This window comes from Camellia sinensis, chromosome 14 (assembly GCF_055761805.1).
Source record: "Camellia sinensis isolate YWXY chromosome 14, ASM5576180v1, whole genome shotgun sequence".
Taxonomy (NCBI): domain Eukaryota; kingdom Viridiplantae; phylum Streptophyta; class Magnoliopsida; order Ericales; family Theaceae; genus Camellia; species Camellia sinensis.
In genome coordinates, this window is record NC_138974.1 from 70,191,820 (window position 1) to 70,219,267 (window position 27,448).

General features: G+C 34.7%; 5 protein-coding genes and 1 long non-coding RNA gene across 27 annotated transcripts; 3 read left to right on the plus strand and 3 right to left on the minus strand.

The window, feature by feature from the left end:
- The first annotated feature begins 5,452 nt into the window (after window positions 1-5,452).
- LOC114260385 (protein FAR-RED IMPAIRED RESPONSE 1-like) lies at window positions 5,453-8,992 on the plus strand. Its single transcript, XM_082904365.1, has 3 exons — window positions 5,453-5,766; window positions 6,592-8,792; window positions 8,889-8,992. The coding sequence occupies exons 2-3, from the start codon at window positions 7,572-7,574 to the stop codon at window positions 8,973-8,975; spliced, it is 1,308 nt and encodes a 435-aa protein (XP_082760491.1). The 5' UTR covers window positions 5,453-5,766; window positions 6,592-7,571; the 3' UTR covers window positions 8,976-8,992.
- Window positions 6,567-7,247, plus strand: LOC114260384 (protein FAR1-RELATED SEQUENCE 5-like). The gene has a single exon (XM_028200466.2). It carries the CDS (start codon window positions 6,567-6,569, stop codon window positions 7,245-7,247), a length of 681 nt encoding a protein of 226 aa, XP_028056267.2.
- Window positions 8,993-10,696: 1,704 nt separating the features above from the next.
- LOC114260423 (uncharacterized) lies at window positions 10,697-13,384 on the minus strand. Its single transcript, XR_003628635.2, has 2 exons — window positions 12,602-13,384; window positions 10,697-11,118 (listed from the first exon to the last, which is right to left on the minus strand). It is a non-coding gene; the product is annotated as an uncharacterized LOC114260423 (long non-coding RNA).
- Window positions 13,385-15,400: 2,016 nt separating this feature from the next.
- On the minus strand, window positions 15,401-25,713 carry LOC114260415 (protein yippee-like At3g11230). 22 transcript variants are annotated; one of them, XM_082904377.1, is made up of 10 exons: window positions 25,112-25,458; window positions 24,488-24,744; window positions 23,936-24,050; window positions 23,720-23,853; window positions 23,243-23,286; window positions 22,342-22,685; window positions 16,654-16,688; window positions 16,286-16,385; window positions 16,136-16,191; window positions 15,476-16,055 (listed from the first exon to the last, which is right to left on the minus strand). In XM_082904377.1, the coding sequence occupies exons 8-10, from the start codon at window positions 16,352-16,354 to the stop codon at window positions 15,686-15,688; spliced, it is 495 nt and encodes a 164-aa protein (XP_082760503.1). In that variant the 5' UTR covers window positions 16,355-16,385; window positions 16,654-16,688; window positions 22,342-22,685; window positions 23,243-23,286; window positions 23,720-23,853; window positions 23,936-24,050; window positions 24,488-24,744; window positions 25,112-25,458; the 3' UTR covers window positions 15,476-15,685. The 22 variants fall into 22 exon arrangements, with proteins under 22 accessions (XP_028056317.2, XP_028056318.2, XP_082760492.1 ...); XM_082904373.1 differs by lacking the exon at window positions 22,342-22,685 and having other exon boundaries at window positions 23,243-23,316; window positions 24,488-24,729; XM_082904375.1 differs by lacking the exon at window positions 23,243-23,286 and having other exon boundaries at window positions 23,936-24,021.
- Window positions 23,982-25,464, plus strand: LOC145807066 (fatty acyl-CoA reductase 2, chloroplastic-like). Its single transcript, XM_082904986.1, has 4 exons — window positions 23,982-24,124; window positions 24,402-24,563; window positions 24,635-24,716; window positions 25,138-25,464. The coding sequence occupies exons 1-4, from the start codon at window positions 23,982-23,984 to the stop codon at window positions 25,462-25,464; spliced, it is 714 nt and encodes a 237-aa protein (XP_082761112.1).
- A 775-nt stretch (window positions 25,714-26,488) lies between the features above and the next one.
- Window positions 26,489-27,263, minus strand: LOC114260417 (putative histone H2B.1). Its single transcript, XM_028200528.2, has one exon. It carries the CDS (start codon window positions 27,159-27,161, stop codon window positions 26,715-26,717), a length of 447 nt encoding a protein of 148 aa, XP_028056329.1. The 5' UTR covers window positions 27,162-27,263; the 3' UTR covers window positions 26,489-26,714.
- Window positions 27,264-27,448: the final 185 nt, after the last annotated feature.

Sequence of the window (27,448 nt, forward strand, 5' to 3'; positions counted from 1 at the left end):
TCCGATACCGGGTAACAGCTAACAAATATCACATGATGCTAAGGATGTCACGAATACATATCAGAAATTGAACAATCATTCATTGTACAGAACATATCATTTTGAAAAACATATCTTGTTTTGTCACACAGAAAATAGATACAGTTGAACATAACTTTACTAAATTATTACTCACAGTTGGTCTTGAAACAAACAGACGAAGCAGAGAGGTTAGACAGAACGCGACACGTGACCTACATAATACATAACGGATACATACTTGAAACACACATTCTAAAAGTACAAAACTTACGTTGTTGGTTCTTAGTGTGTTTTTAACCTTCAATCCTCACTATAGAGTCTTAAACATGGCCTAGGAATGCCTAGGATGGAATGAGAATGCAAAGATGCCTTGGAAAATATTTTTCAAAACTTGCTGAAAACAGGGGTCTCGCTCGAACGTGACTTTCTTCGCTCGAGCGAGCTTGTCAAAACAGAGGGGCCGCTCGAGCGGTCTGTAAAAATGCAAAAGTACTGGTTGCTGAAATTTTACACTCGATGCACGCTCGATGCTCGCTCGAGCGTGAGACACACCCTTCGCTCGAGCGTAGGTCTCGTCGCTCGAGCGCGCGTCTGCGTGCACCAAAAACCTGAGAGCTTGCAATTTACGCTCCAGCCACTATTCCTTCACTCGAAGGAGCTCTGAACAAACGATGGTTGCTCGAGCGTGGAATCCTTCGCTCGAGCGAGGAAGCCAAATTCTGGAATTTCCATATTTGCCTCACAAGCTCAAACCAAGCATTCAACTCCCCAAATCTCAACCTCTTGGGCCCATTTTCTGGAAAAGCACTTTAAACTCATGTTATAACATGTTTTGAAGATCAATTTGAGAAATCAAAGCCCAAGGGTGAGTCAATTAAATACAATTTCAAATAAAGCCTCAAGAATATGATGAACACATAACATGCAAGTGTTCTAATGAATTCAATGTCCCAAAAATGTAACCAAATGCAAGATTGAGCTTAAAATCATGATGAATTCATGGACTAAGTCTTGAATATGGGCTTGCATGCAAGAACTTCCAAGAAAACACTTCAAAATGCTAGGATACAAACATGCATGCATGGATTACTACCCAATTCAACATGTTAATCCAATTCTTGACTCTAGGCTCCAAAATTAACATGGACCATACAAGACACAACTTAAATTCATTAACCAAAAGATGAATTCCTTACCTAGGTTCCTCAATTTCAAGTTTAGAAGCCCAATTAAGCAATGAATCCTCCAAATCTTCTAAATCCGAAGAAAATTTCTAGATAGCTAACTCTTGCTTCCAACTCTTAAGCTCTCTCTCTCACGTTTTGGTCTCTTAGAGGAAATGAAGAGTGATGCCAACACATGTAATTGAAGACAACACATTTGGTCTAGCAAGCCCACTTAATGGCATTATGGTAATAAAGCCAAGCTAATGTAATTTAACCTTATTTAATCTGATTTAATCATACCAATTCAAATTTCAATTAAACATACCATAAAATCCCATAAATTCGAATTAACATGAAATACTAATCAATTTCGGAATCGGTCGCCGATAAGGCTTTCAATTCGCAGTTCGAAACCTAAACATGAACAGATCATTTATGGCAAACAGATAAAAACACAAAGATAATGCAATGCATATGCAATTTAGTCCCGGATTCCTTCTAAATTACTGTTAGGCATAATTAATCATGTTTTAGCATTAATCGGAGGTCGGGGTTATTACAAAAATAGCCCAAATTATGTAACAAAGTCAAATATTTTCTTTTCTTTTCTTTCTATTTTTTACACATCTTTTTGTAAAAAATCAAAAAGGCATCCTAAACATACTAATTTTTTTAATCTCATATTTTAACTAAAAAATTAAAAAATTACTAAAATATTATATTTCCAAACGAGACCTTATTCTCCTGACTTTCTTTCTTCTTTTTAGATATAACTGGAGGATAGGGATGGATGAATAATATTGCTTTATTTTTTAACTATGTATTTCCCGCGGGGGGGGGGGGGGTTTAGTGAATTATTTTCATGTTCTAGTTTTTTTTTTTTTCAAATTTTTAAATGCAACTAAAAAAAAATATTTGTGCGAAATCTTTTTAAAAGAATCACTAACGATAAACACAAAAAAATAAAATAAAATAAAATAAGGGTAATATGCTGATTTTTTTTAATCTTTAGTATTTTGAATATTGTAGTCAATTTCTGGGGATAAATTACACTGGCCTCCTTTAAATTTTGGACAAAATGTAGTAACTGTTTTGAAATAATTACACTAACGTCATTTTTAGTAAAGTTTAAAGAATCAAAATTAATACAAATAATGTGAAAACATAAAGATAAAACAAAGTAAAATATACATTTAAGTATGAAAGAGATGATATAATTATTTTTCTATCCATATGACTACGAATTACTCATAAAAATATGTTTAAGTGTTACATAAATTAAAATTTTAATAGAGTTTAATATAATATAATTATATCACATTTGTGAGGTTATAGTATCTTCTGCAAACATTTGGAGACGTCATTGTAATTTTACCCATTTGTTTTACTTTTTAGATGTAAAAGTAAAAAATAAATAAATATAACAACAACAAAAAAAAAAAAGTGGCAAAACAGTTTTTAAAAAAACCAAATCATATATATATGGTATTGTTTGGTCAGAGTAGAATAAAAATAAAAATAAGATTTAAAAGAATATGTTTGGTTTGTGTTTTGAGATAAATTTAAAAAAATAATAATAATAATAATTGGAGAGAGAGTTTAGAAAAAATTTTGGTTTGCTTAGTTGTATATTTTGAAAGTAATTTTGGAATTTAGAATGATTTGATATTTTGTTATAGTTGAGTAGATGTCTGTGAGAGAAAAAATAATTGAAAATGAGAAATGAGAGAGAAAAAGTAATTGATTGATGTATAGGAGAGAAAAAATGATTTTGAAAATTATTTTCAAAAAATTTGAACAAAATAAAATTTTAAATTTTTTTTTCAAAAATTATATCTAGAGATACAAACCAAACAAATCTTTATGTTCCTGAAATATTTGCTTTATGGGTTTAAAAATAAGATTTAAGGCTTGTTTGGTAAGATGTGTTGGGGCTAAAATAACCATATAAGACAAAATAGACTATTCTAACCTAATAAGATAAAACATCACATTCAACCCATAATCATTACATTTTTCTCTCACAAAAAATTTAAAAAAGTTAAAAAAAATCAAAAAAAACCTTCTCAAATGAGATTTTTTAACCCAAAATAATTAAAAAATTAAAAAGTTAACCAACTCGCCTAACGAAGGCTTAAAAGATATGTTCCTGAAATATTTGCTTTATGGGTTTTGTACCTGATTGACACGGAAGCAGATATCAGTTGGTATGATTATGAATAAGAAAATATAGGGAAAATTATCACCAAAAAAATCTATAATTTGATCTTTATAATAAAATAAATTTTATCAATTTACATCATATTCTTTTGATTTATTTTCAATCTAAATTATCAAATTATTTTTGTTAAGTAAAATTGATTTTAAAAAAAAGATATTTTAGTCATCAAATTCAATATAGGTGTATATAAAAGGTCCAAAATATCATTTTTTTTTGAGTGTAAATGTCTAAAAAAAAAATTTTTTTGGTCAGTTTTACTTAACAAAAATTGTCAAATGTTTAGATTAAAAACAAATCAAAAACTTAAGGTTTAATTTGATGAAATTAATAAGTTAGGGTTTATTTTATTACAAATGTCAAATCTTGGAGAATTTTTTATAATTTCTCCAAAAATATGTTATAAATCAAACAGTATATATAGAAGGCTAGAAACGTACTGCAGACTTTATACATTAACAAAAATATTTAAAAGAAAAATAAATTACTGCAAGTGATATATATATATATATATACTATGTAAAAAAAAGTCATATGCAAGACACGGGTCAAATGTTAAAATAAAAAATTTGTGTGAAAAAATATAAATTAATTAGATTATTTAAATTGATTATTTGTGTACTATCTTTTATAAGAGAAGTAGATTACTTAACTTTCTATAAATTTAAAAAAATAAAATTTAAATGAAACATTTTTATATATTTTATACATATTAATATTTTAATTTAAAACTTGTTTTTTGATTTGTATGCAATATTAAATAAATTAATAAATTATTGAGTCAATTAATAATTTTTAATGACACAAAAAATATCTTTTATTTAATAATTTTGATAATTTTATGGTTACGTAAAAAAGTAGTTAGAATTTTTTTTATTTGTTCTGTTAAATTACAAATTTTAAGAACAACCATCATACATCCCTCACAAACATGTAGAGATTAGTGATTGAAGGGAAAAAAAAAATCTGGTCAATCACCGCTCACTGGGGGTCCTAGGATCTCCCCAGTGGGGTCCGAGCATTTTGTTAAGAAAAATGCATAAAATTTTTATTTTTTAAAGACGTTCACAACTTTGTTTGGATCTCTACCTATGTGTAAAACCCATTTATATATATGTGAGGCCATACCATCCATAATAGACATCCAAAAAAAATTATAAAAATCTCTAAAAAAAAATAAAAATAAATCACAATCATTATTGTTTTGGTAAATACACTACCTAATATTTTTTGAACAAGGAGGAAATAACGGCGGGACCACCTAAGCAATTGTTGACTACCTAATTCATACCGTGATAATGGGGACAAACACAATCCTTGTCACTAGAAAATTTGTTTGAGTCAATAACAATTTTTTTTTTTTTTTAATTCAAGGGCCTACATCATTTAACTTTTGTTTGACATGTCAGGTTTTTTAGTTATTTTAATCAACAAATAAATAAATAAATTTTTAAAAAAATATCACATCTAAATTATAATTATTTTATTTTTTATCTCCTATAAATTAAAAAAATTAAAAAATCTATTCAAAACGAAACTTTTTAATCCCAAACTAAAATAATCAAAAAATCAAACCACATCCCAAACAAAACCTTAATAAGCCCATCGACCTTCTGTCACGAGCACCTCTATCAAATTAGTTAAAATTTTATTATACTTTAATTTAAAAATTATTTTTTTTATTTTAATTATACATCTTTTTAATTGTATTGTTTAATAAATTCTTTATTTTTTTATATTATTTAAATATTATTTTTATTCATTTTAATTTAAAATTATTTTTTTTATAAACTCAACACAATTAATTTTAAAATATGAAAAGTAATATGTTTTAATATTTGACTAGGTATAGCCACTAATTACATTTGTTGAGTTAAAATCATCAAAATTAAAATGACTAATTTTATAACTAATTTAATAAAAATGAAATTTAGTGATTTGCTCACTATTTTAACTAAATAATGAAACGATTCCGCTACGTAGCTCGAAAGGCGAGGCTCGAGAGTGGCTCGAACTGATTAATTTGCTGGTCTGCTAAGCGGGATACACCCACAATTGTTTTGATTTCAAAAACAAAAATAAAAAAATAAACGAACAGAGCGGAGCAACTTGTAGAGAGAAAGCTAAGCACCGTGTCCTCGTAACCTAGCAGAGCCGTCTGGTCGGTGCTGCTGTTTGATCGAAGTGAGAGAGGAGAAAGTTTGTGTGCCGCAGAGCAATCGGAGTCTCCACTGACTTCGAACCGGTCTGTTTGTAACTTAGCGGAACCGTCTCTTTGTGGCGTCGCTACTGCTGTTTGATCGGAGTGGAAGAGGACGAAGCTTACGTGAAAATCGGACTACTCACTGAGTTGTGGATAAGGTATTTCCTCGTGGCGTTTTATTTCCCCTTGTGCCATTCCTCTTCCATTGCTCTGTGATTGTTGCTGCCATGGTTGGTAGCTAAACTAAAATATTCATCAATAATAAAATATGAATTCTTGGATGAAGCTTGTGTGCAAATCGCTACTGCTATTTGTTCTTGGTTTATTCATCAATAATAAAATATGAATTCAAAACATGGAATGTTAGGGGCTCCTTAGCATGATTTTGTGTCCTATCAACTTTGATTTATTGATCAAATGTAAAATAGGAAGCTTTATAAAGTGAGATTAAAATGGTTAAAAGAAAAAGTTAACCAAATTGATGAAATTAAAGGACAGTTCCAAGAGACTGATATCACTGCAATGTAAAAGGAGGGTTACATATGTGGGATCAATGAGATGGGTAGAATTGTATCTCATTTTTGGTTGAGTAGACCCAAATTAAACTGTACCTCATTTTTGCCAATTAAGTAATGTGTTAATAGTTGCTATTTCCTCACTGTCAAGGAACATATATGTATTTTGAATCTTTGTTAATTTATAATGTGTTAATAGTTGCTATTTCCTCACTGTTAGCATGTCTATATATTAGTAATATATATAGGCACTTTGAGCTGATATTAGTATTACTAATCATTAATAGTGTTATAAGATTATTGTTAAGATGAATGTAAAAAATTAGCATATTGAGATGTGGCTACTCATCCATGGCATGGCTGCCCTTACTTGACCCTTTTTTTCAAATGCAAATGCAAATTAAAATTCATTCTACTTGCCTCCTTTGAAATTGCAGCTAACAATGTCTATTGTATTTAACTTTGAAGCTACAATGGATATTGATTCAAACAATAATTCATTGAATGGGAGTGAGGAAGTTGAAGAACGGGATAACAATCTTTATATTAACGAAAATGGTGAAGTTGAAGAACCTAAGAAGGGGATGTATTTTAGCTCAAAACAAGAAGTGTACGCATTTTATGCAAAATATGCAAAACACTGTGGATTTGCTATAACTTTTAGATCACAAAATCTAACAAGTGATGGGGAAGTGAAGTATTTTGGAATTGAATGTACTCGGGCGAGGTTTAGAACAAAAAGATCAGAAATAAATCCCTTGGAACCATCTTTGTCATCAAAAATTGATTGTAAAGCAAGGGTCAGAGCTAGTCTACAAGACGATGGCAGATATAAGTTAACCACAGTTGTGCTTGAGCACACTCATGATTTGAACCCTACTGACTCACGGCATTTTACAATGAATAAGAGGATTCTTACTCCGGTGAAAAGAAGACTAGAAGTGAACGATACAGTAGGGATTGCGGTGGCGAGGAATTTTCATTCAATGGTTGTTGAAGCAGGAGGATATGAGGCATTAACGTTTGATGAACGAGATGCAAGGAATTATATTAAGAATGCTAGAAGATTGAGACTTGGGCTAGGAGATGCCGAATCAGTTACACTTTATTTCTATAAAATGTAACAACAAAATTCGAACTTCTATTCGGCAATTGACCTTGATGAAGATTGTGGCATGCGAAACTTGTTTTGGGCAAATGCGAGGAGTAGGGCGGCTTATAAAGCATTTGGGGATGTTGTCTCATTTGGCACAACCTATTTGACAAACAAATATGATATGCCATTTGCTCCATTTGTAGGAGTTAATTACCATGGACAGTCAATTTTGTTTGGATGTGGGTTGTTATCTAATGAGAACACTGAGACATTTGTTTGGCTATTCAAAGAATGGTTAAGTTGCATGTCAGATGCTCCCCCAAAAGCAATAATAACTGACTAGTGTAAAGCTATGCAAAATGCCATAAAAATAGTTTTCCCACAGGCTCGACATCGTTGGTGCTTATGGCATGTAATGAAGAAAATTTCGGAGAAACTAAGAGGATATTCACAATATGAAGGCATAAAGGTTGCTTTGCAAAATGCTATTTATGATTCATTCACGAAAGATGAATTTGAGGGAAATTGGCTTGCAATGGTTACAAAATTCAATGTGAATGATAACGAGTGGTTAGGGGTATTATATCGTAAGCGATATAAGTGGATTCCTGCCTATGTGAAAGACATATTTTGGGCTGGCATGTCAACTACTGGTAGAAGTGTGAGTATGAATGCATTTTTTGATGGATATGTGAACTCGAAGACTACCTTAAAGCAATTTGTTGAGCAATATGACAATGCCTTGAGAAGTAAGGTGGAAAAGGAGACAAAAGCAAATTTCAAATCTCATAACCAATTGTATGATTGCCTAACGGTGTATCATTTTGAGAAGCAATTTCGTGCAGCGTACACAAATGCAAAATTTAAAGAAGTTCAAGCAGAAATGAAACGTCTAGTGTACTGTCGTCCGAATCTTGCAAAAGATGAGGGATCAATTTGTACCTATCATGTGAGGGAGGCTATTCTTTTGGGTGAGGATATGAAGAAAGTAGAATTTATTGTGTACTGTAATTCAACTGAATGTGAGCTCCAATGTATGTGTCGGTTGTTTGAGTTTAGAGGTATTATGTGTGCCCATTCACTTAGTGTGCTCATTAAGAGGTCCATATATGAGGTGTCAAATAAATACATTGTCTCGAGATGGAGAAAAGATTTGGAAAAAGGGTATACATGCATTCCAACCACATATACTAACTTCGGGGCTGCTATAAATCCAAAGTTGCATGATTCGTATCACAAGACGTTAGATGAGATCCTAGAACTTGCCACCAATGACGATGGTAAACACAAAGTGATTCAACTTGGGTTGAGGGAAATCAAGGATCGAGTGAAAACTATTGAATCGGGTACTGCGAGTAATGTGCCATGTACTAGTACTGTACCACCTTCTACTAGTACTTCGCCGAAAAGTCCGCCACATCTGAATACTACAAAAGCAAGAAACACTCGCAAGGTACTCAGTCCTTTGGTTGCTCGCCGAAGAGGCCGTCCATGTACGAAGCGGAAGGTTAACAAGGTTGATCAAATAGTTAATCGGTTGAAGAGAAAGAACAAGAAGACTACTCCCGCACAGGTAAATACTTGGCATAGGCTGTTTCGTAAGCTTTTTGTGGATTTATAGTTGAATGGTTACAATTAGTAATGAAATTGTGTTACTATTTCATGATAGGTGCCGGAAGATCAAGCTTACTATTTTCCTTCTATGGTTGGCACACAAGATAGTATGTATGTACCGGTATGTGTTGAATGGACTTAAAATATTCCACTTTGCTTGTTGTTGGGTTTTATGTTAATGCTTCAAATTATTAATAACATTGTCTTACTATATAATCATAAGGTGCCGCACGATCAAGCTTACTATTTTTCTTCTATGGTGGGCACAGAAGACAACATGTCTGTATTGGTACGTGTTCAATATATGAGTACACATTTGTAATGATAAATGTGTTGGTCAATATTTTTTTAAAGCAATACGTAATATGTACTTTGTTTTTATAAGCACGGGTTTGCACAATGGAACCGCCGGACAATATTGGAAACACATCAAGAATGGTCAACAATATAAGCAGTCAAAGTTCTGCAGTACCAACAATATTGGATCCAAATGCCCCATTTTATTTTTAGTTTTGCACTTGTAATTGTTGCACATTGTGTGGCCCTTTGTGTTTTTGGTTAATCGTGAACGATTTGTAATTTGTAATGTTTCCTCAGAAAAATAGACTGTGGCTCCTTTGACACTGCGACCTCCTTTCATAATTATATTTTATGGGTGATAATGTAGTAGACTGTGTTCAATGTCTCCTTTGATCAATGTCTGTTTGGTTCAATTAGACAGGTTAAATTAGACCGTGTTCAATTAGACTGTGTTATTAAAATTTGTTCAGTAAACAGGTTCAATTACTGGTCTGTTTTGTTGCTGGTCTTAAAATTTCTTGCGGGTCTGTTTTGTTCAGTAAACAGCTTCAATTGGACAGGTTCAATTACACTGTGAATTTGTGTGAATTTGTTCAAACCTGTGTGACTGAATCCTGTTCAAACAGATTTCACTGAATATGTTCAAACAGACGCACAAAAATGGAGACAGATGCATGTCATGAGTGAAACCTGTGTGAATTTGTTCAAACCTATGTGACTGAAACCTGTTCAAACAGATTTCACTGAATATGTTCAAACAGACCCACAAAAATGGAGACAGATGCATGTCATGAATGAAACCTGTGTGAATTTGTTCAAACCTGTGTAACTGAAACCTTTTCAAATAGGCCTCTGTGAATTTGTTCAAATAGACCTGTGTGTAAATTTGTTCATGTATATTAGAGACCTGTATATCATGAACAGACCTGTAAATTTGTTCAAACCTGTGTGTAAATTTGTTCATGTAAATTTAGTTCAAACAGACACAAAACAATAGAGACATGTGTATCATGACTGAAACCTGTGTTCAAACAGACCCAAAACAATGTAAATTTGTTCAAACCCGTGCGTATACATGTCATGAGTGAAACCTGTGTGAATTTGTTCAAACCTGTGTGAATTTGTGCAAATTTGTCCAAATCTGTGTGAGTGAAACCTGTTCAAACAGACCTCTGTGAAACCTGTGTGTAAATTTGTTCATGTATATTACAGACCTGTATATCATGAACAAACCTGTTCAAATGGACCTATAAATTTGTTCAAACCTGTGTGTAAAGTTGTTCATGTAAATTTAGTTCAAACAGACACAAAACAATAGAGACATGTGTATCATGAGTGAAACCTGTGTTCAAACAGACCCAAAAGAATGTAAATTTGTTCAAACCTGTGTGTATGTATCTCATGAGTGAAACCTGTGTGAATTTGTTCAAACCTGTGTATACACTTCTCATTCAAGCCATCATCAATAACTTTCTATTAGTCTATCAATGCTTCTCATTGAAGCCAACAGATTTCAGAATCTATAAACATTGATATCCAAATCACATTCATAACATGATAAAGTAAAATAAAATACATTCACATTCATTTCAAAATACAAAATACAAAATAAAATAAAATACAAAATAAAGATGGTAGGCAGTATTGATTACAAATTACAAAATACAAAATATCATACAAAAGAAGTACTGATTACATTCATGACATTGTCGAAAACCTAACAACTGATTCATTTACATGATAAAGTAAAAAAATACACAAAATACAATGACATAAGTCATTTCCTTCAAAATTTTCTCCATCCTTTGAAGCCTTCTGTCATGCTCATGAACTGGGCTGTCCATCTCACCAAACCTTCTCCTTAGATCATTAATTTCTTCTGTTCTTGAATCTGTCTGAGGTCCAGCATTGGCACGGATTGTGGAGATAACGTCGTCGTCGTCATCATCTGCGAACCTGAAGTAATTGCAGTGTTCATTCGTGCTCTACAATGCACAAGAATCAGTTAATGAATAAATGACAAATGAAGTAAAAGATTAATCTACATAACAGATACTTACATATTTTGTTAGGCAAACAAAAAACACACGTCTTTCATTCTCATTCTCATTGGTTCGTACAATATGCATGGAAGTTGTTCTTCCACAATTACACAATCTTGGCTTTAATCTTATGTTCCTATTATTAGTAGAAGATGAAGCCATTTTTTTATCTGCAAAAAAAAGTACCAACAAATTCAACTACCTATTAGCAGAAGATGATGTTCTTCCTATTTTTTTTATCTTCCAAGCTGTTCTACCTATTAGTAGAAGATGACGATTCAACTACCTATTACTATAAGATGATGAATCAAACAGGCCTCTGTGAATTTGTTCAAACAGACCCAAAAAAATGGAGACAGATGCATGTCATGAGTAAAACCTGTGTGACTTTGTTCAAACCTGTGTGAATTTGTGTAAATTTGTTCAAACCTGTGTCAGTTGTTTAAACAAACCCAAAACAATAGAGACCTGTATATCATGAGTGAAACCCGTGTTCAAACAGACCCAAAACAATGTACATTTGTTCAAACCTGTGTGTATGCATCTTATAAGTGAAACCTGTGTGAATTTGTTCAAACCTGTGTGTACACTTCTCATTCAAGCCATCATCAATAACTTTCTATCTTGATATGTTGAATTAATCAGGTTAATCTTCATAACAGAGTTCAATCTTGAATTAAATTGGTTATAATTAACATGTTCAATCTTCATAATTAGGCACACCACCAATCTTCACAATGTTAACCACCAATCTTCATAACCAATTTATAGGCACACCATGGTGGTGTGCCTAATCTACAGGTTTGTTTTTAAGAGGATAAATTGGTTAACATGGTGGTGTGAAGATTAGACAGCTGAGAAGAATGATAAACTATTAATTGGTTATGATTAAATTCATCTCAGTTTATCATGGTGGTATGCAATTGGTTATAATTAAATTGGTGTGCAATTGAGCTGGGATGAATCATAACCAATTTAATCATCCCTTTCTATATGCACACCATGGTGGTGTGAAGATTAGGCACTCCACCATGTTAACCAATTTTGGTTAACTCCATAATTAGACACACCATCAATCTTCACAATTTAATCATAACCAATGTTAATCATAGCAGAGTTCAACCTTGAATTAGGCACACCACCATGTTAACCAGGTTAATCTTGATAACAGAATTCATTGTTGATGACAGGTATATTTTGCATGACCAAACTCATCACAGAGGTGTATTTCAAGCAAAACCATAGCCCTAACCTTAACACAGATTACAAGCAAAATCTCAAACCCTAACCCATCACAAATTAAAGCCAAATCTCAAACCCTCTCACAAATTGCAAGCAAAATCCAACCCCAAACACTTCAAATAGACTAATTTCTACAAAAATTAAAGCCAAACATAAACCCTAACAAATATGATTTCAGGTTTACCTCATATCGCAGGCTGTCGTTCGTCCTCCGTCGTCATTCGTCGTTCTCAGTCGTCCTCCCACGTCATTCGTCCACCGTCTCATCGTCCTTCGTCCACCGTATTGTCGTCCTTCGTACTCCTTCAAGAGACAGGTGAGAGAGGCGAGAGTGAAGAGATAGAGAGGAGAGAGGCGAGAGTGAGTGAATAAGAGGGATGAGGCCAGAGAGGGGAGAGAGATGAAGCAAGAGTGACTGAATCAGAGGGATGAGGCGAGAGAGGTAAGACGGCTGAGGCGAGCGAGGTAAGACGGCTGAGAGTCAATTTGTTGAAGGTGGTATATTTGTACTTTCGAGCCATTCGAACCTGCAATATTCGAGCTACGAATCATTTTCGATAATGAAAATAACTAATTGATAAAGATCCTCTTACACGTGAATGCATCTTTTCAGTTACACATGGATGATTCTTCTCATTTAATGATTTTCTTCATATTAACCTTAGCATTTAAGACATAAATTGATATTGTTAAATAAAATTTTAGATAAAATTTCTGGATATTAAATATTATTCATATTTTTTTGTGTTTATTTTAAATTTTTATTGAATTTGTTGTGTAGTTGTGATTATCGGTTGAAGACTTGTTTCATATTAAAACGTTCAATTTATTATAATTTTCATATTTATAATGTATCTTGAGAAATCATTACAAAGACATAAAAAATAAAGTTTAATTTTGTTTCTTCATTGTTTAGCAAAATCCATTTTACACAATTGAAAAAAACAAAAAAAACAAAACAAAAAAAATTCATATTTTTCATTATGAGGATGAAATCTAATGAAATTTGAAATTACAAACAAGATGAATAAATAAAATCAGAAAATCACAAGTCTCAAATAAAAAAATTAATCTAAAACTTAAATATATTTCATTTACAGTAAATAAAAATTTTTGAAGGACCAAGTTTATAATTCGTTTTTGACTTTCTTTAATTGCTTAGATGCTTTCTTTCTTTTTCTTTTGGGCCTTTACCTTTAATTTGGGCTTTAAGCTAGTATTTTGTATAAAAATTGGATTTTTGGGGCCCTAAACAGTCTAATTTTAGGGGCCCAAAGGGATTGCTTTGCGACCTGATGGTCCGCTCTGATTTATTTAGGCTAGTGACGGATTTTCATGGACTGTGCATGGAAATCTTGAAAAAATTTCATGAAGCAAATAATTAAATAGCGGCAGAGACAGTCATTTGTTGACTAAAAGGAATAATGATATTTGCAGTGCTATGCAACAAATATTGTTTGCAAAAAATCAATAATATAAAATATAAAATAATTAAAGTGCTCTGTTATTTTCTTTTCTATATCATGTATTTGCCATCTACTTTTGCTTCTGCAAGTATATGCTATACACACATTGGTAATGAATATAAGGAACTACATAGTATATGAAAAACAATATCAAATCATGATAAAAACTGAAACAATTCAGCAGCAAAAATATGCACTAAAGAAGTACTTACAAAGATAGTAATATTGATCATGGTAACTGAAAATTGCAGATATATATATACAGAGAGATTTTACAGTGAAGTTATAGTGAAAGTCACTGGATAGAGCAATGTGGGCTTGACAAACGCGGCAGAGGTAGAAATGATTATCTGGAGTTTGATCAAATTCAGTAAGATAGACCCTTCACATTGTTGTAAACTTGATCAATCAAAGAACTCTGAAGCAGCCAAGTTAAGCAATTTCAAGAAAATTGTTGGGGGATATGTACTTGTGATGATCTAATGTAGACTCTCTACAGAAAAACAGAGCATAAATGTGATGAACTAAGGGAGAAAGTGAATGATGAACTCGGGTTCTTTACGGCAAAACATGGGTGTTCAAGAAGATTTGAATATGGCTAATCTTTGAAGTTGAGAGAGCAAGAGAGAGTAGCAAGTTCTGAACTGGGTTTAATATGCCCCCACACTCACACACACACACAAATAAAAGGCTTCCATACAGTTAACTGCCATAACTGCCAAGGGCGGGAAAACTGATCCTAGTTGTTAATGTGCACAGTGCGCACCCTATTGCTTAGATTGTACCCATAAATTACATAAATTACAAAAAAATGCTATGAGCCTGCGGTTATTTAAACCCCCAACATTTTTTTAGCTTTGTCATGAAATGTAGGGTCTCATAATATAATGAAGGGCAAATTATCCTGTAATTTTATTTTGAGTGGCCTATTCCATACCAAGTTAAAAATTACATCATAAAATTTAACTTAAAATACTAGCTAAGACTTCCTCCATTTACCTTTTTATTCGATGTAGAATTTAATGTTCACATATGGTCCAATATTTTTTCTTTTAACTATCATTGGAGTCATATTCTATTAGTCATTATTTTATTTTATTTTTTTGGCAACAAGGAACGGAGAAAAGGATGAAAGGGTATGTAATGTTTCCGTTCCTTGACTTTAGATCCTCTGTCCATATTCTCTCTCCCAACCTAACTATAATGCTCCCACGTCACCATAATTTGAATTTCATGCAATTTATATATGTTTTTAATAATTAATATTTTCAAAATTTAACGGCATGTCAACAACAATAAGAAGGTGGGACAAAGATATAAAATAGTGAATTCGAAACCCCAAACACCAATTTACCTTTACTAATCCGGAAGATTAAAAAAAAAAATCCCCTATTAATTCAATTGCTTCTAGTTTTAGGAAATAAGATTGTCAGCGAAGACACTTTTCTGTTCACAATCCATAAAAGTAAGTATTTAGGATAGAAGTACCTCTGGAAAACTCTGTATAAGAAGAACTATTGAGGCAAGCAAGCTAATATTCGTCTTTCTTCTACCTTACTTCCTTTTGTTGGAAAAAACAGAAACAGAAATAATTCGAAACAGAAACCCACAAACTGGTTTGTGATTCTGTAGAAGTCTTGAAACACTGGAACAGAAACTGTGTTGAAAAAAACTACCTACATTGTTTCATTTTAGTAAATCTCGTAGAGGACACAACAACTATATATATCACACTAGTAGTCATTGACTACTGAGACCATCAAAGAAACTGTCAAAACACAACTGAACTAGTAGTAACCATATTAATCTTCAGCATTAGCATAACCAGCAGCAGCAGCATTAGCATTAGCATAAGCATCAGCCACATCAGCAGCAGCGTCAGCAGCAGTGGAAGCGGCATCAGCAGCGGCAACGGCATCAGCGGAAGCGGCAGCAGCAGCGGCAACAGCAGCAACGGAAGCGGCGGCAGCAGCAGCGGCATCAGCAGCAGCGGAAGCGGCAGCAGCAGCGTCAGCCGCAGCAGCAGCAGCAGCGGCAGCAGTGGCAGCTGCATCAACAACAGCAGCGACAGCAGCGGCAGCAGCATCAACAACATCATCATCGTTATCATTAGCATCAACAACAGCGTCAGCATCAACAATCTCATTTCCATTCCACTTCTGGAGCTTGGTCCTGTAAATAATTTTGCATAACAAACCTCTCAAAGTACATATATATATATATATATAGAGAGAGAGAGAGAGAGAACTTACAGATGTAGTAGGAAATCTCCAACTCTCAGTGCGCCTCTATTGTTTCCATTTTCAATCTAAACAATTTTATAGCATGTTTGCTTAGAAATACTTGATCAGTAATACAATATAGTGAAATCTCAGAAGTCAGGAAAGTTTGATTAGTCTCACGATTTTTACGCCCAAAAGAGTGTAGCATTTGTTACAGTAGACGTCAACCACTATGCGATCTCCAACCATTCGTTCCTCCTGATCAGTGTGCACATTTGCACTGCATATGGTAGTTTTTTTAAAGAAAAATATCATAAGATTGGTCTCTGAGATTCAAATAGTAGTCCACATCCTAAAATTGGCTATTGATTTTGTTGGCTTTTCAATCTAATCAGAAGATCTCTTATATTGCATTAATTTGAACTTCCTTTTCTTCAGTTTTTTCATGTCCAGAGGCACAATTTTGTGTTTGGATCATGGAAAGAGAAAAGTGAAAAACTCAAAGATCCAAACACAACTACTTTCTTTCAACAGTGATGAGTTCTTACACTTTTTCAAAGGTGGTTCCGGCCAGCTCATTCTCCTGAAAAAACATATCGAGTACAATCGTGAGAATACAAAATTAATCCCTCTCTATTTTTGACAAATCACCAAATATGTGTATCAAGAACATATACAAAAGCTATTATCAGTCAGAAACAATGCGAAAGACTTGTCAAGCGAAACTTGTGTACTCAACACACCAATTTGTTTCATTCCTTTGACATTCCACAATTCAATTTTTCGTTTATAAATCATCAATAGTGCCCATCCTAAGTAGGGGCCAAAATTTCAACAGTCCGTAAATTTGATTTGAACAATTAAAAAAAGTCTATTAAAACTCCAAAATGTGATGTGGGGTTCACTAAATTGATTTATTTTAACTATGGTTGCATTCTTTATTCACAGAGACATAATTCCAACACCGGAAAATAACAAATAAAATGTTAAATTAACAATTTTTAGAAGACGAAATGAAAGTGCTCTGTTCTTTTTCTTTTCTTTCTTCTACCATGTAATCTGATTCAAGCTTAAAAGTGTAATAAATATATCAAGAACTTCATATTATAAACAACAAACAATATATTATATGGGCCTTAGAAGCACTTTACAGAGATGGTCTGATTGGCATGGTAACTAAAAATTGCACAGAGAGAGAGAGAGATTACTGTGATGCAATGCATAAAATCTTTGGATAAAGCAATGTGGGCTTGGCATATACGGCAGAGGTAGAAATGATTATCTGGAGTTTGATCAAAGTAGATAAGAAACTCTCTCCCCATTGTTGTAACTTCAATCAATCAAAGAACTCTGAAGCAGCCAAGGTTTTTTTTTTTTGTTTTCTCAGAAAGCAATCAATTTCAAGAAAATTGTTTGGGAGCTATGTTCTTGTAACAATCTAATGCAGACTGTACAGAAAACAGAGCATAAATGTGATGAACTAAGGGAGAAAGTGAATGATGAACTCAGGTTCCTGATGGTGAAATATGGATGTTCAAGAAGGTTTGAAAATGGGTGATCTTTGAAGCGCGGAGAGAGAGAGAATGTGTGTTCTTGATTGTAGAAGAGAGAGGGTATCAATTTCTGAACTGGATTTAATATGCCCCCCCCCCCCCCCTTCTCTCTCTCTCTCTCTGACAAAAATGAAGCTTCAATTCAGTTAACTGCCATAACTGTCAAGGGCGGGAACGAATCCTAGTTGTTAGCATTTGTTAAGGTGCGCCGTGCGCACCCTATTGCTTAACTTATTATGACATAAACGGTTAATTTCATTTTTATCCTCAGAACTATTATCATTTTTTCTATTTCATCTCTAAATTATCAAATTTCTGCTACTAAGTGCATCTTCAAAGATATATCAAATTTTTCATTAAATTTGAATAAAAAATTTGAGTAAAAGTTTCATTTGATATCAAATGCTCTAACGAAAGTTTTTAAAGTTTTGTCAAAATACCAGTCGACTGGCCAACATAAATTTTTCACAAATTTTTACCTTGAGGTGGTCATCCGGGAACATCCAGTAGTGAAAATCAAACGGCTATGAACAGTAATTTGATGAAAGGTACATTGGTCCTCAGTTTGATGAAAGAAAAGTAAAATCTTAAATTTGATACCTATTTAATGAAATCGTTAGAATAGGAAAATAAGTGATTTTTCACCAAATTCAAATTTAATGATCGATTTGAGTAACTACTGGATATGATCTAAATCCTTAAAAATTGTAATTTCTATTTATGTAACCTAATTGAAAATAATTGAACACATCAATAATCATTAAACCTAATCAAAACACCGCAGAAAATATTTTATTGCAGATTATAAGTTGGTATATTTTTTCAACTTATATTTGTCTTCAGTAAACATTTTTTAACTTTAAATGAAAAAAAAATTAAATAAATGTTAAAATAATTATATAGAGAAAGAGAGCGAAATTGTGTATCTCTTTTATTATTTGTATGGTATCTGTGTTGTTAACTCCTTTATATAGAGGAGAGATTACATAATTTGGAGGAGCCATTGAGCAGCTTACCGAAAGTGGCCGAAAGGCTTACAGAAAAGAAACACTAATGATGAAAGCAAGCAATCACTAACCTATTATAATGCTAACATATTATAATAACCTATTAGATAATATTATACACTAACATATTATAATAGGATAGGTTATTATATAATATTAACAGCCCCCCTCAAACTCAAGGAGGATAGACACTAACCAACTTGAGTTTGGAGAGAGTAACAAAACAAGAAAATAAATTGACAAATAAAAGTGGATAGGAGACACTGTATGGCCGTGTCAGACCGTTGGTGAAGACACTATATGGTCGTGTCGAACCGTTGTAGCAAGACAGTTTATGGGGTCATGTTGGACCGGTGTAGAAGACACTGTGTGGTCGTGTCAGACCGATGTAGAAGACAGTTTACGGGGTCATGTCGGACCGTTGTAGCAGGACAGTTTACGGGGTCATGTCGGACCGTTGTAGAAGACAGTTTACGGGGTCATGTCGGACCGATGTAGCAGGACAGTTTACGGGGTCATGTCGGACCGTTGTAGAAGACAGTTTACGGGGTCATGTCGGACCGATGTAGCAGGACAGTTTACGGGGTCATGTCGGACCGTTGTAGCAGACAGTTTACGGGGTCATGTCGGACCGTTGTAGCAGACACTGTGTGGTCGTGTCAGACCGTTGTAGCAGACAGTTTATGGGGTCATGTCGGACCGTTGTAGAAGCTGACCGGAATCAATGTCGGGACAGTTTATGGGGTCATGTCGGACCGTTGTAGAAGACAGTGTGTGGTCGTGTCAGACCAATGTAGAAGACAGTTTACGGGGTCGTGTTGGACCGATGTAGAAGCTGACCGGAATCAATGTCGGGACAGTTTATGGGGTCATGTCGGACCGTTGTAGCAAATTGTGGTGGTGCACCAAGGGGGCGACTCAGGGAGTGCGCCATGAGCGACTTATACATGATACTGTGTATAACCCCCCCTCAAACTCAAATAGGTGTGAAGAGAGAAACCTATTTGAGGTTGATCCCTAATATAAATAAAATAAAGTTGTTGTGCAAATTTGTATGTGTTGTTTTTTTTTTTTTTTTTTAAATAAAAAATGTAATGGAAAATTATTTGAAAAGGGCTGGCTCACTTTCCGTGGAAAAATGTTTAAAATAAATAAAGAAAAGAGGGAAGTGAGTGCTGGTGTGGGGTGGTGGGAAATGATTTGAGTGCAGAGTGGCTGTGAAAGGTTGTTTGGTGGGTGGAATTTTTTTTTTTTTTTTTTTTTTTTTTTTTTTTTAATACAATATATCTCCTTCATTGGGTTTCCAATTCGGTGGAGAATAAAGAAAAGAAAAGAAAGGAGAGCATTTGGTGGAAGAAACAAAAAGGAGCTGTGGGGAACATGGGGTGAATAAAATAAAATAAAAGTTAGATGGTGAAAATTATTGTTAGCCAGAGAGAACGCAGGTGGGTTGTTGGGCTGATGTCATCTTCCGTGAATATTGGCTCGAGCACGGATACAGGACGGGGCCGCGCTGTTTTTTTTTTTTTTTTTTTTTTTTTTTCATTAGCACCATTTGAATCTCCAACTTGCACGGTGATTGAAGAGCTTTGTGGGGATGTTAATGGAGAAGACGTTAATTGCTCCTGTTCAAATGAGTCCAATTTCAAGCATTGGGCAGATTCCTCTTCGTCACAAACTTCAGCAAGATCACCGTTTTGGTCATCTCCAACAACTGAAGAGCTACATTGTTCATCTGAAATGTCCAAGACTTTGCTGCTCTCTTCCTGGACTAATACATCAGCTGTTTGTACCATCGTCACATCACCTGCAGAACTATTCTCAGGTCTCATAGAACACAAGGTTCCTTCCACTATGTTAGCATTATCAAGCTCATCCACAGCGTCATCTGAATTTGAGTTACAAGATTTTCTTGAAGCCGCAGCGTGTCCTCATTGACCACGATTTTGCATGTGTGTGTGTGTGCCGTGTGTGATGTGTGAAGCTGGGTGTATGGCAGTGATGGGTGTGTGTGTGTGTGCTGGGTTTGTGTATGGCAGTGATGGGTGTATGGCAGTGATGGGTGTGTGTGTGTGTGCTGGGTTTGTGTTAGAGAGAGAAGAGAGAGAGAGAGCTAGTGCATGTCCGTAGTATTCGACGGAGCTGGGGTGGTGAGGTTGTCTGTGTGTTTCCTGGAAGAGAGAGTTGCCGAGAGGGAGAGAGCTGCCATGCATATGTGTGTGTATGCCGAGAGGGAGAGGTGATGGGTGTGTGTGTGAGCTGCTGGTCTGTGTTGGGTGTGCTGGGTGTGTTCTGCCATGTGTTGGGTGTGTCTCGTGAGAGAGATGCGGCTATGTGCAGAGGATTGAAACCAGATGCAAGGAAGGCCGGTGTCGCGACGGAGCTTCGGCAAAGGGACATCGTCGTGCAAGCGGCGGTGGTCTCCGGCGACTGAACAGTAGTGCACTCAGCAGGTTGAAGAAAGGAAGTTTCAAGGTGTGTATAGAAAATTCGAGCGGACTAGGTTGAGGTCCGGCGGGCGGCCAAGGCGAGGTTGCCGCCCGCCGGTGACGCGAAAAAAATACTAAATTCTTAACCTTACTCTGATACCATGTTAAAATAATTATATAGAGAAAGAGAGCGAAATTGTGTATCTCTTTTATTATTTGTATGGTATCTGTGTTGTTAACTCCTTTATATAGAGGAGAGATTACATAATTTGGAGGAGCCATTGAGCAGCTTACCGAAAGTGGCCGAAAGGCTTACAGAAAAGAAACACTAATGATGAAAGCAAGCAATCACTAACCTATTATAATGCTAACATATTATAATAACCTATTAGATAATATTATACACTAACATATTATAATAGGATAGGTTATTATATAATATTAACAATAAAAAAACTTTAAAAAGACAACAATAAGGCAACTCATTATTTGTGGACATGGCTTGTCTTTTAGACAAATCCAACTCCTGCTTAGTGAGGTCAACCCTGCTTGCTCACAGGGAAACGACAAAACTATTAAATACGAGTAATATATTTTTTTAAACTCTCTTTTAGGGAAATGAAACTTCTACGAGCAAGTATCCTGGTACATTGTGTGGTTGAAATTTAATGACGAGTCACATTAATTTTTTAACATTAAATCTCAATCACACAATACACCACTTTAAAAAATTTAAAAAAAAAAACACTCTAGAGGATCCTTTGTGAACTTCTACTCCATAAGTATTAAAAGCATTGCTTGAAATGTCACCATTAACTCTGTACATGTGCTACCTTAAATGAAACTGGTAATTTAGTCCAAACACTCGAACCAAGAGAGCCTGCAACCACTCATGGAAGAAAAATCCCTGCCCTTCCTTACTATACACACAATTTTCACATGGTTTTGGATCTAATAATCACAATAATCCAATGGAATATATATATATATATATATATATTATAGGTGTAGGTATATGTGTGATAATTAAGATCAATTATGAAGTTTAAAGCAGTTATATTTTGAAAATATTATATTAGGTATAAAAAAATCATAACAAATAAAATTTCAAAAAATTGTGTTTTATATAAAAGTATAGATATTACAAGTGCATATTTTTTTTCATCCTTCAAAACCTCAACCCAGCTCTTCTTTCACTTTCTCACTACTTTCTTTCTCAACAAACTCAAATCTCTTATAGAGCTTACCTGGTAGATGTGCTAGTCTTTCTGTTGCAGAGAAATATGAAAACTGTTAACAAACAGAGTGACTGATTTTGTATGATTTTAATCCCACCATTTTCAACAACAAAAAAGCATTAGTGTACTCTTTCTTGGCACTGATGGGAGCTTTACCCCTAAACTTCTTCTCAATTCGACCTGAAAATTTCATTAAATGGAGGGATGAGCATAGCCAATGCCTTTTGATGATCAGGAAGAAGAGTGCTCTGTATTGCCACGCCGATCACGTTGCGCCTCTAGATTATGGAGGACGCCCGGTTTTGTCTCCGAATGGGATGAACCGGGCAGAGTCTGCAGCAAAGGAATTGGAGCTTCGTAGTGGAATAGGAATTGTCAAATTCTTTAGAGAGAAGTTTCTTGTTACTGGTGGAACTGGGTTCTTGGCAAAAGGTAATGTTGTGATGAAATCGGTTTTGTTTTCTGTTTTCATTTTTTTGGATAACACATTTTTTTGGATAACACGCTTTTTTTGGTAAAACTGTTTCCGAAACCTGTCATTGCAACAAAATGAAAACAATGATTTTTTGAACCTTACACTGTTTGTTTTTGAAAACATGAAAAATGTAAACAAAGAAAATGAAAAAAAAAATACCAAATAGTCATAGATGTTTAATAAGGTTTCTAGATGTTCTGCATTTTCAGTACTCGTCGAGAAGATTCTGAGGACAGTGCCTGATGTGGACAGAATATATCTCACAATCAAGGCAGAAAACAAGGAAGCAGCCACAGAAAGATTGAAAGATGAGGTAATTTTTCACTACATTTGTCGATCACTTTTCAATCTAATTTATTAATTAAAAAAATGTTCATCATTTATGATGGTGTTACAAATCATAAATAAAGAGCTTTTCAAGCGTCTCCAACAAACCTATGGAGAATCCTATCAAGATTTCATGCCGAGCAAGTTGGTTCCTGTGGTAGGAAATGTTTGCAAAGATAATCCTGCATTAGAAGATGTAGCTGATGCAATCAAAAATGAAGTTGATGTGATTATTAACTCTGCTGCTAATACGAACTTCGATGAAAGGTTATTGCCTTTTTTCTCCTTCATTATTCGTATATCTACATTAACTAAATTGTGACAACTTCCAACTATTTTCAAGAAATCAACTAATATTATCTTGAAAATATGATTTGCAGATATGATGTTGCTCGACATAAACACAAAGGGACCTAGTAACTTGATGAGCTTTGCCAAAAAATGCAAGAAAATAAAGTTATTTTTGCACGTGTCAACAGGTAATTAAACAGGGATGGGCAATCACTGTGCTTTTTGGGAAATGCTGATCTTGCAAAATGAAGCCAAAGAGCAAAAAAGACACATTTCGTTCCAATTTCAAAGTACCTTTAGTGCATCGCTGCCGACCATAGCTTTTTTCATCGCTGCTGGCCATAGCTTTTCTCTTCTTTAGAATTTTCACTTCCAGCAAACATCAACCAGAAAACGCTATATACACCAAACACCATAGTACAGAGAGCCTGAACAGAACAAAAAGTTAAATTGCAGTAGTAAATATTGTGTTTCAAAATTTTTGACGGATTTTGATGTTTTTTCACATACAGCTTATGTTAACGGAGAAAGACAAGGTCGAATCATAGAAAAACCAATGTGCATCGGAGATCGCATAGCAGAAGAGAGTTCCACCTCTGCAGTGGATGTTGAAAATGAAATGAAGCTGGCGTTGAATTCAAAAAAATGTTTAGAAGACAAAGCAGTAACTCCAAAAATGAAAGAACCGGGAATGGAGAGGTGGGATGCTTCTGTATTTCATTCTTTCATTAGTGCATCTTTTCGTTGCAGAGAAAGATTGATTGAAACAAATTAGAATCTGAAAACAACAATACATCCACCCGCAAAGTGGATGAAAAAATTTTCTTTCCCCTGTTTCTTCTAAGAAACAACAATTTCTGTTTTTCCCTCAGGGTATTTAAAAACAAAGACAAAAACAAAAACAAATAAAAAAGGAGAATAAAAACAAAACAAGTACTAATTTAGGAGTTTTTGAAATTCTCAATCAATTGATCAGGGCAAAAAAGTATGGATGGCAGAACACATATTTGTTCACAAAGGCTATGGGAGAAATGTTGATTGATGATACGAGAGGAGACATACCATTGGTTATAATTCGACCAGGTGATATTGGGAGCACTGACAAAGAACCATTCCCCAGATGGATAGAAGGAAATAGGTAATGTCATACCATCTATATAATGATGGCTTAGCATAAATTTTATAATCTTTCTTTTTTTCTTCCTCCAGGATAGCTGATCCACTGATGCAGTTATACGGTAAAGGGCAGCTCAGTGGTTTTCCAGGAGATCCAAACGGTGTCCTTGATGCGGTAAGTGGGATCCCTAATGTTAACAGAACTTTAGAAGGTAAAAAAGGCTACATGGTTAGCAGGTTAGGCATCAATTTTCCATGTAATTAAAGAGAAACAGGTTTCAGGAGAAGGTTGTGTTTTCGTTTTCTGTTTTCATTTTATGGAAAACAAAGAAACTTATTTGGCAAATTGTTTCCAAAAACAGTTTTTGAGACATTCTTCTCAACCCAACCACCTTTCAAAAAATACCAAAACGTTGTTGTTGAATTTTCAAAATTCGTTTTCCCAAAAATATAAAAACGAGTGTTTTCAAACTTTTCATTGTTTTGTTTCCAGAAACCCCAAAATAAGAAAAAATTGAAAGAAAAAAAAAATTACAACCAAAAAGGTCTACTAATTAGGAATAGTTGTACCTCTCTAAAAGTTGACTTGTTTGCAGGTGCCAGCTGACTTCGTTGTCAATGCAATCTTGGCAGCCACAGCAAAGCATGGAGCTGTTGGAAAATCAGAAAGTAGTACTGTCTACCAGGTTGCTTCATCGGTCATAAACCCATTATTAGTTAATGAAACCCTAGCTCAGCTGGGTTATGAATACTTCAATTCCATGCCGTGCAGAGACTCAATGGGGAGGCCAATCCAGGTCCTGGAGCCAAAGATATATAGCTCCATGGAAGATTTCAAATCTCACCTCTGGACGGAAGCTATCCAGCATAGCAAACTAACTGCTCTAGCCAATCAGAACGGAAAGTGCCTCCAAAACCTATAAATATTGGCAGAATAACAACGCAGTGTTTAAAGTACTTGGCCTGCTTGGCTAATCTTTACCAGGCATACACTTGTTATGGTGGAAGGTAAAACCAAAGGCATCGTTCTATGTTGACTATGCATGAAACATAATACACATGTAATGAAAGAATATATATATATATATATATATACCTTCTCTATGCTATCTTGGCCATGAACAATCACAATCATACATTAGTATAAGCTTTATTCATTCCCCTGAAAAAACTTCGATAAAATCTATAGCACACAGTCAAAGTTTCAGTTTGGAAATGGGTTGAACTGATATGAGCAACTGGACTAGCACAACTATACATAAGAATAGTTTGTGAAATTGTATGTTAGTATAGGCATTATTCATTGTAATTTTGTGGCATTGAAGAACTAACACCAAAACATTCATTCAGATAAAGTAAAAGTAAAAACCATGGAAGGATGCTAATAAACTTGATGATCACAATTATAAAGAGTAAGAACTCTATAGCTTTGAGACAATTCTTCCAATATAATCCTAACGCAATGAAAGCTGTATACCACTTTCCATTCTAATAAATTAGGATGCATTTAGATAGGGTTTTAGTTGGATTGCATGAGAATTTCTCAAAAGTTCTGTTTTCTTCCAATTTATATATTTTTATGGTATTAACATGTATGAACCTAAATGTATAGTGAATCAGCTTTTTAAATGACAGGTTTGATAGCAGCAACACCCAGAGATTGATGCAATGCATGTGTGAAGAAGAAAGGAGCAAGTTTGGATTTGATTTAGCAAGCATAGACTGGAAATATTACGTCTTCAACACCCATATCCCAGGTGTAAGGAAGCATGTCATGACGGAGAAAAGGGATGTCTAGCTAACGATCACCATTCATCTTGTATTTATGAGATTCTATGCACTTTTACCAAAAATCTACAAAAGCCCCAAATAAAAATAGCATTTTTCACCAAATGACACTGTTGAAGAGTTCAATTTGCATATTTTGAGGCAATTAATCCATCCAAATTTCAAACAGAAATCAAAAGATCGAATTGCATATCTGTACTAGACAAAGGGATACAGCAGATCCAAATTCACAACAACAACAACAACAAAAAAAAGAAAGAAATCAAAAGCATTAACATACACTACTAGTCCCTAATACTAAAAACCCTAACCGTAGATAAGCATAGAACACAGAAAGAGCCTTTCAATCACCAGCGAATCCAATCAATCCACCAATCGAACACCTTCAAGAACTAGTAAACTTCGTGACCGCCTTAGTGCCCTCAGACACAGCGTGCTTAGCCAATTCACCAGGAAGAACAAGCCTAACAGCAGTCTGGATCTCCCGAGAAGTAATGGTAGGCTTCTTGTTATACCTAGCGAGCCTCGAGGCTTCCTGAGCGAGCTTCTCGAAGATGTCGTTGATGAAGCTGTTCATGATCCCCATGGCCTTGCTCGAGATCCCGATGTCCGGATGAACCTGCTTCAACACCTTGAAGATGTAGATCTTGTAAGTCTCAACGCTCTTCTTCGTCCTCTTCTTCTTCTTGTCTCCGGCGGCTGCTCCGCCCTCCTTCGGCAGCTTCTTCCCGGCCTTCGGCTTCTTCTCCGCTGGAGCTTTCTCGGCGACGGTGCTCTTCTTCTCCTCCGCTGGCTTCTTCTCGGCGGGCTTCTTCTCAGCCTTTGGCGCCATTTGAATTACTAGAGAGAGAGTAGAGAGAGAGAGCTAGGGTTTGGAATCGAGAGATCTAGATGGATTTGTAAGAGGTACTGTGAGAGATAAGGGTAGAGATGGAGTTTATATATATAGGGGATCGAATGAGTTTTATTGGGTTGTGAGGTTTCACGCGGATTGATGACGTGTAATTGATATGGATTGTTGGATTAAGAGGTTTGTACGAAGAAGTGGATTAATGGTTGAGATGTGTTAAGCTTTTTGGCTGCGGTGGCGATGGAGGGAACGTTTTTGATAATTTTTAG

Coding starts and splice junctions, on each gene's coding strand:
- LOC114260384 (XM_028200466.2), top strand. CDS start 6,567: ATGTCTATTGTATTTAACTTTGAAGCTACAATGGATATTGATTCAAAC.
- LOC114260385 (XM_082904365.1), top strand. CDS start 7,572: ATGCAAAATGCCATAAAAATAGTTTTCCCACAGGCTCGACATCGTTGG. Junction 8,793..8,888: donor AGAAGACTACTCCCGCACAG/GTAAATACTTGG, acceptor ATTTCATGATAG/GTGCCGGAAGATCAAGCTTA.
- LOC114260415 (XM_028200514.2), bottom strand. CDS start 17,427: ATGGGGAGAGAGTTTCTTATCTACTTTGATCAAACTCCAGATAATCAT. Junction 16,192..16,285: donor CTCTTTTGGGCGTAAAAATC/GTGAGACTAATC, acceptor AAAATTGTTTAG/ATTGAAAATGGAAACAATAG. Junction 16,056..16,135: donor GGAGATTTCCTACTACATCT/GTAAGTTCTCTC, acceptor AATTATTTACAG/GACCAAGCTCCAGAAGTGGA.
- LOC145807066 (XM_082904986.1), top strand. CDS start 23,982: ATGTGCATCGGAGATCGCATAGCAGAAGAGAGTTCCACCTCTGCAGTG. Junction 24,564..24,634: donor AGATGGATAGAAGGAAATAG/GTAATGTCATAC, acceptor TTCTTCCTCCAG/GATAGCTGATCCACTGATGC. Junction 24,717..25,137: donor CAAACGGTGTCCTTGATGCG/GTAAGTGGGATC, acceptor ACTTGTTTGCAG/GTGCCAGCTGACTTCGTTGT.
- LOC114260417 (XM_028200528.2), bottom strand. CDS start 27,161: ATGGCGCCAAAGGCTGAGAAGAAGCCCGCCGAGAAGAAGCCAGCGGAG.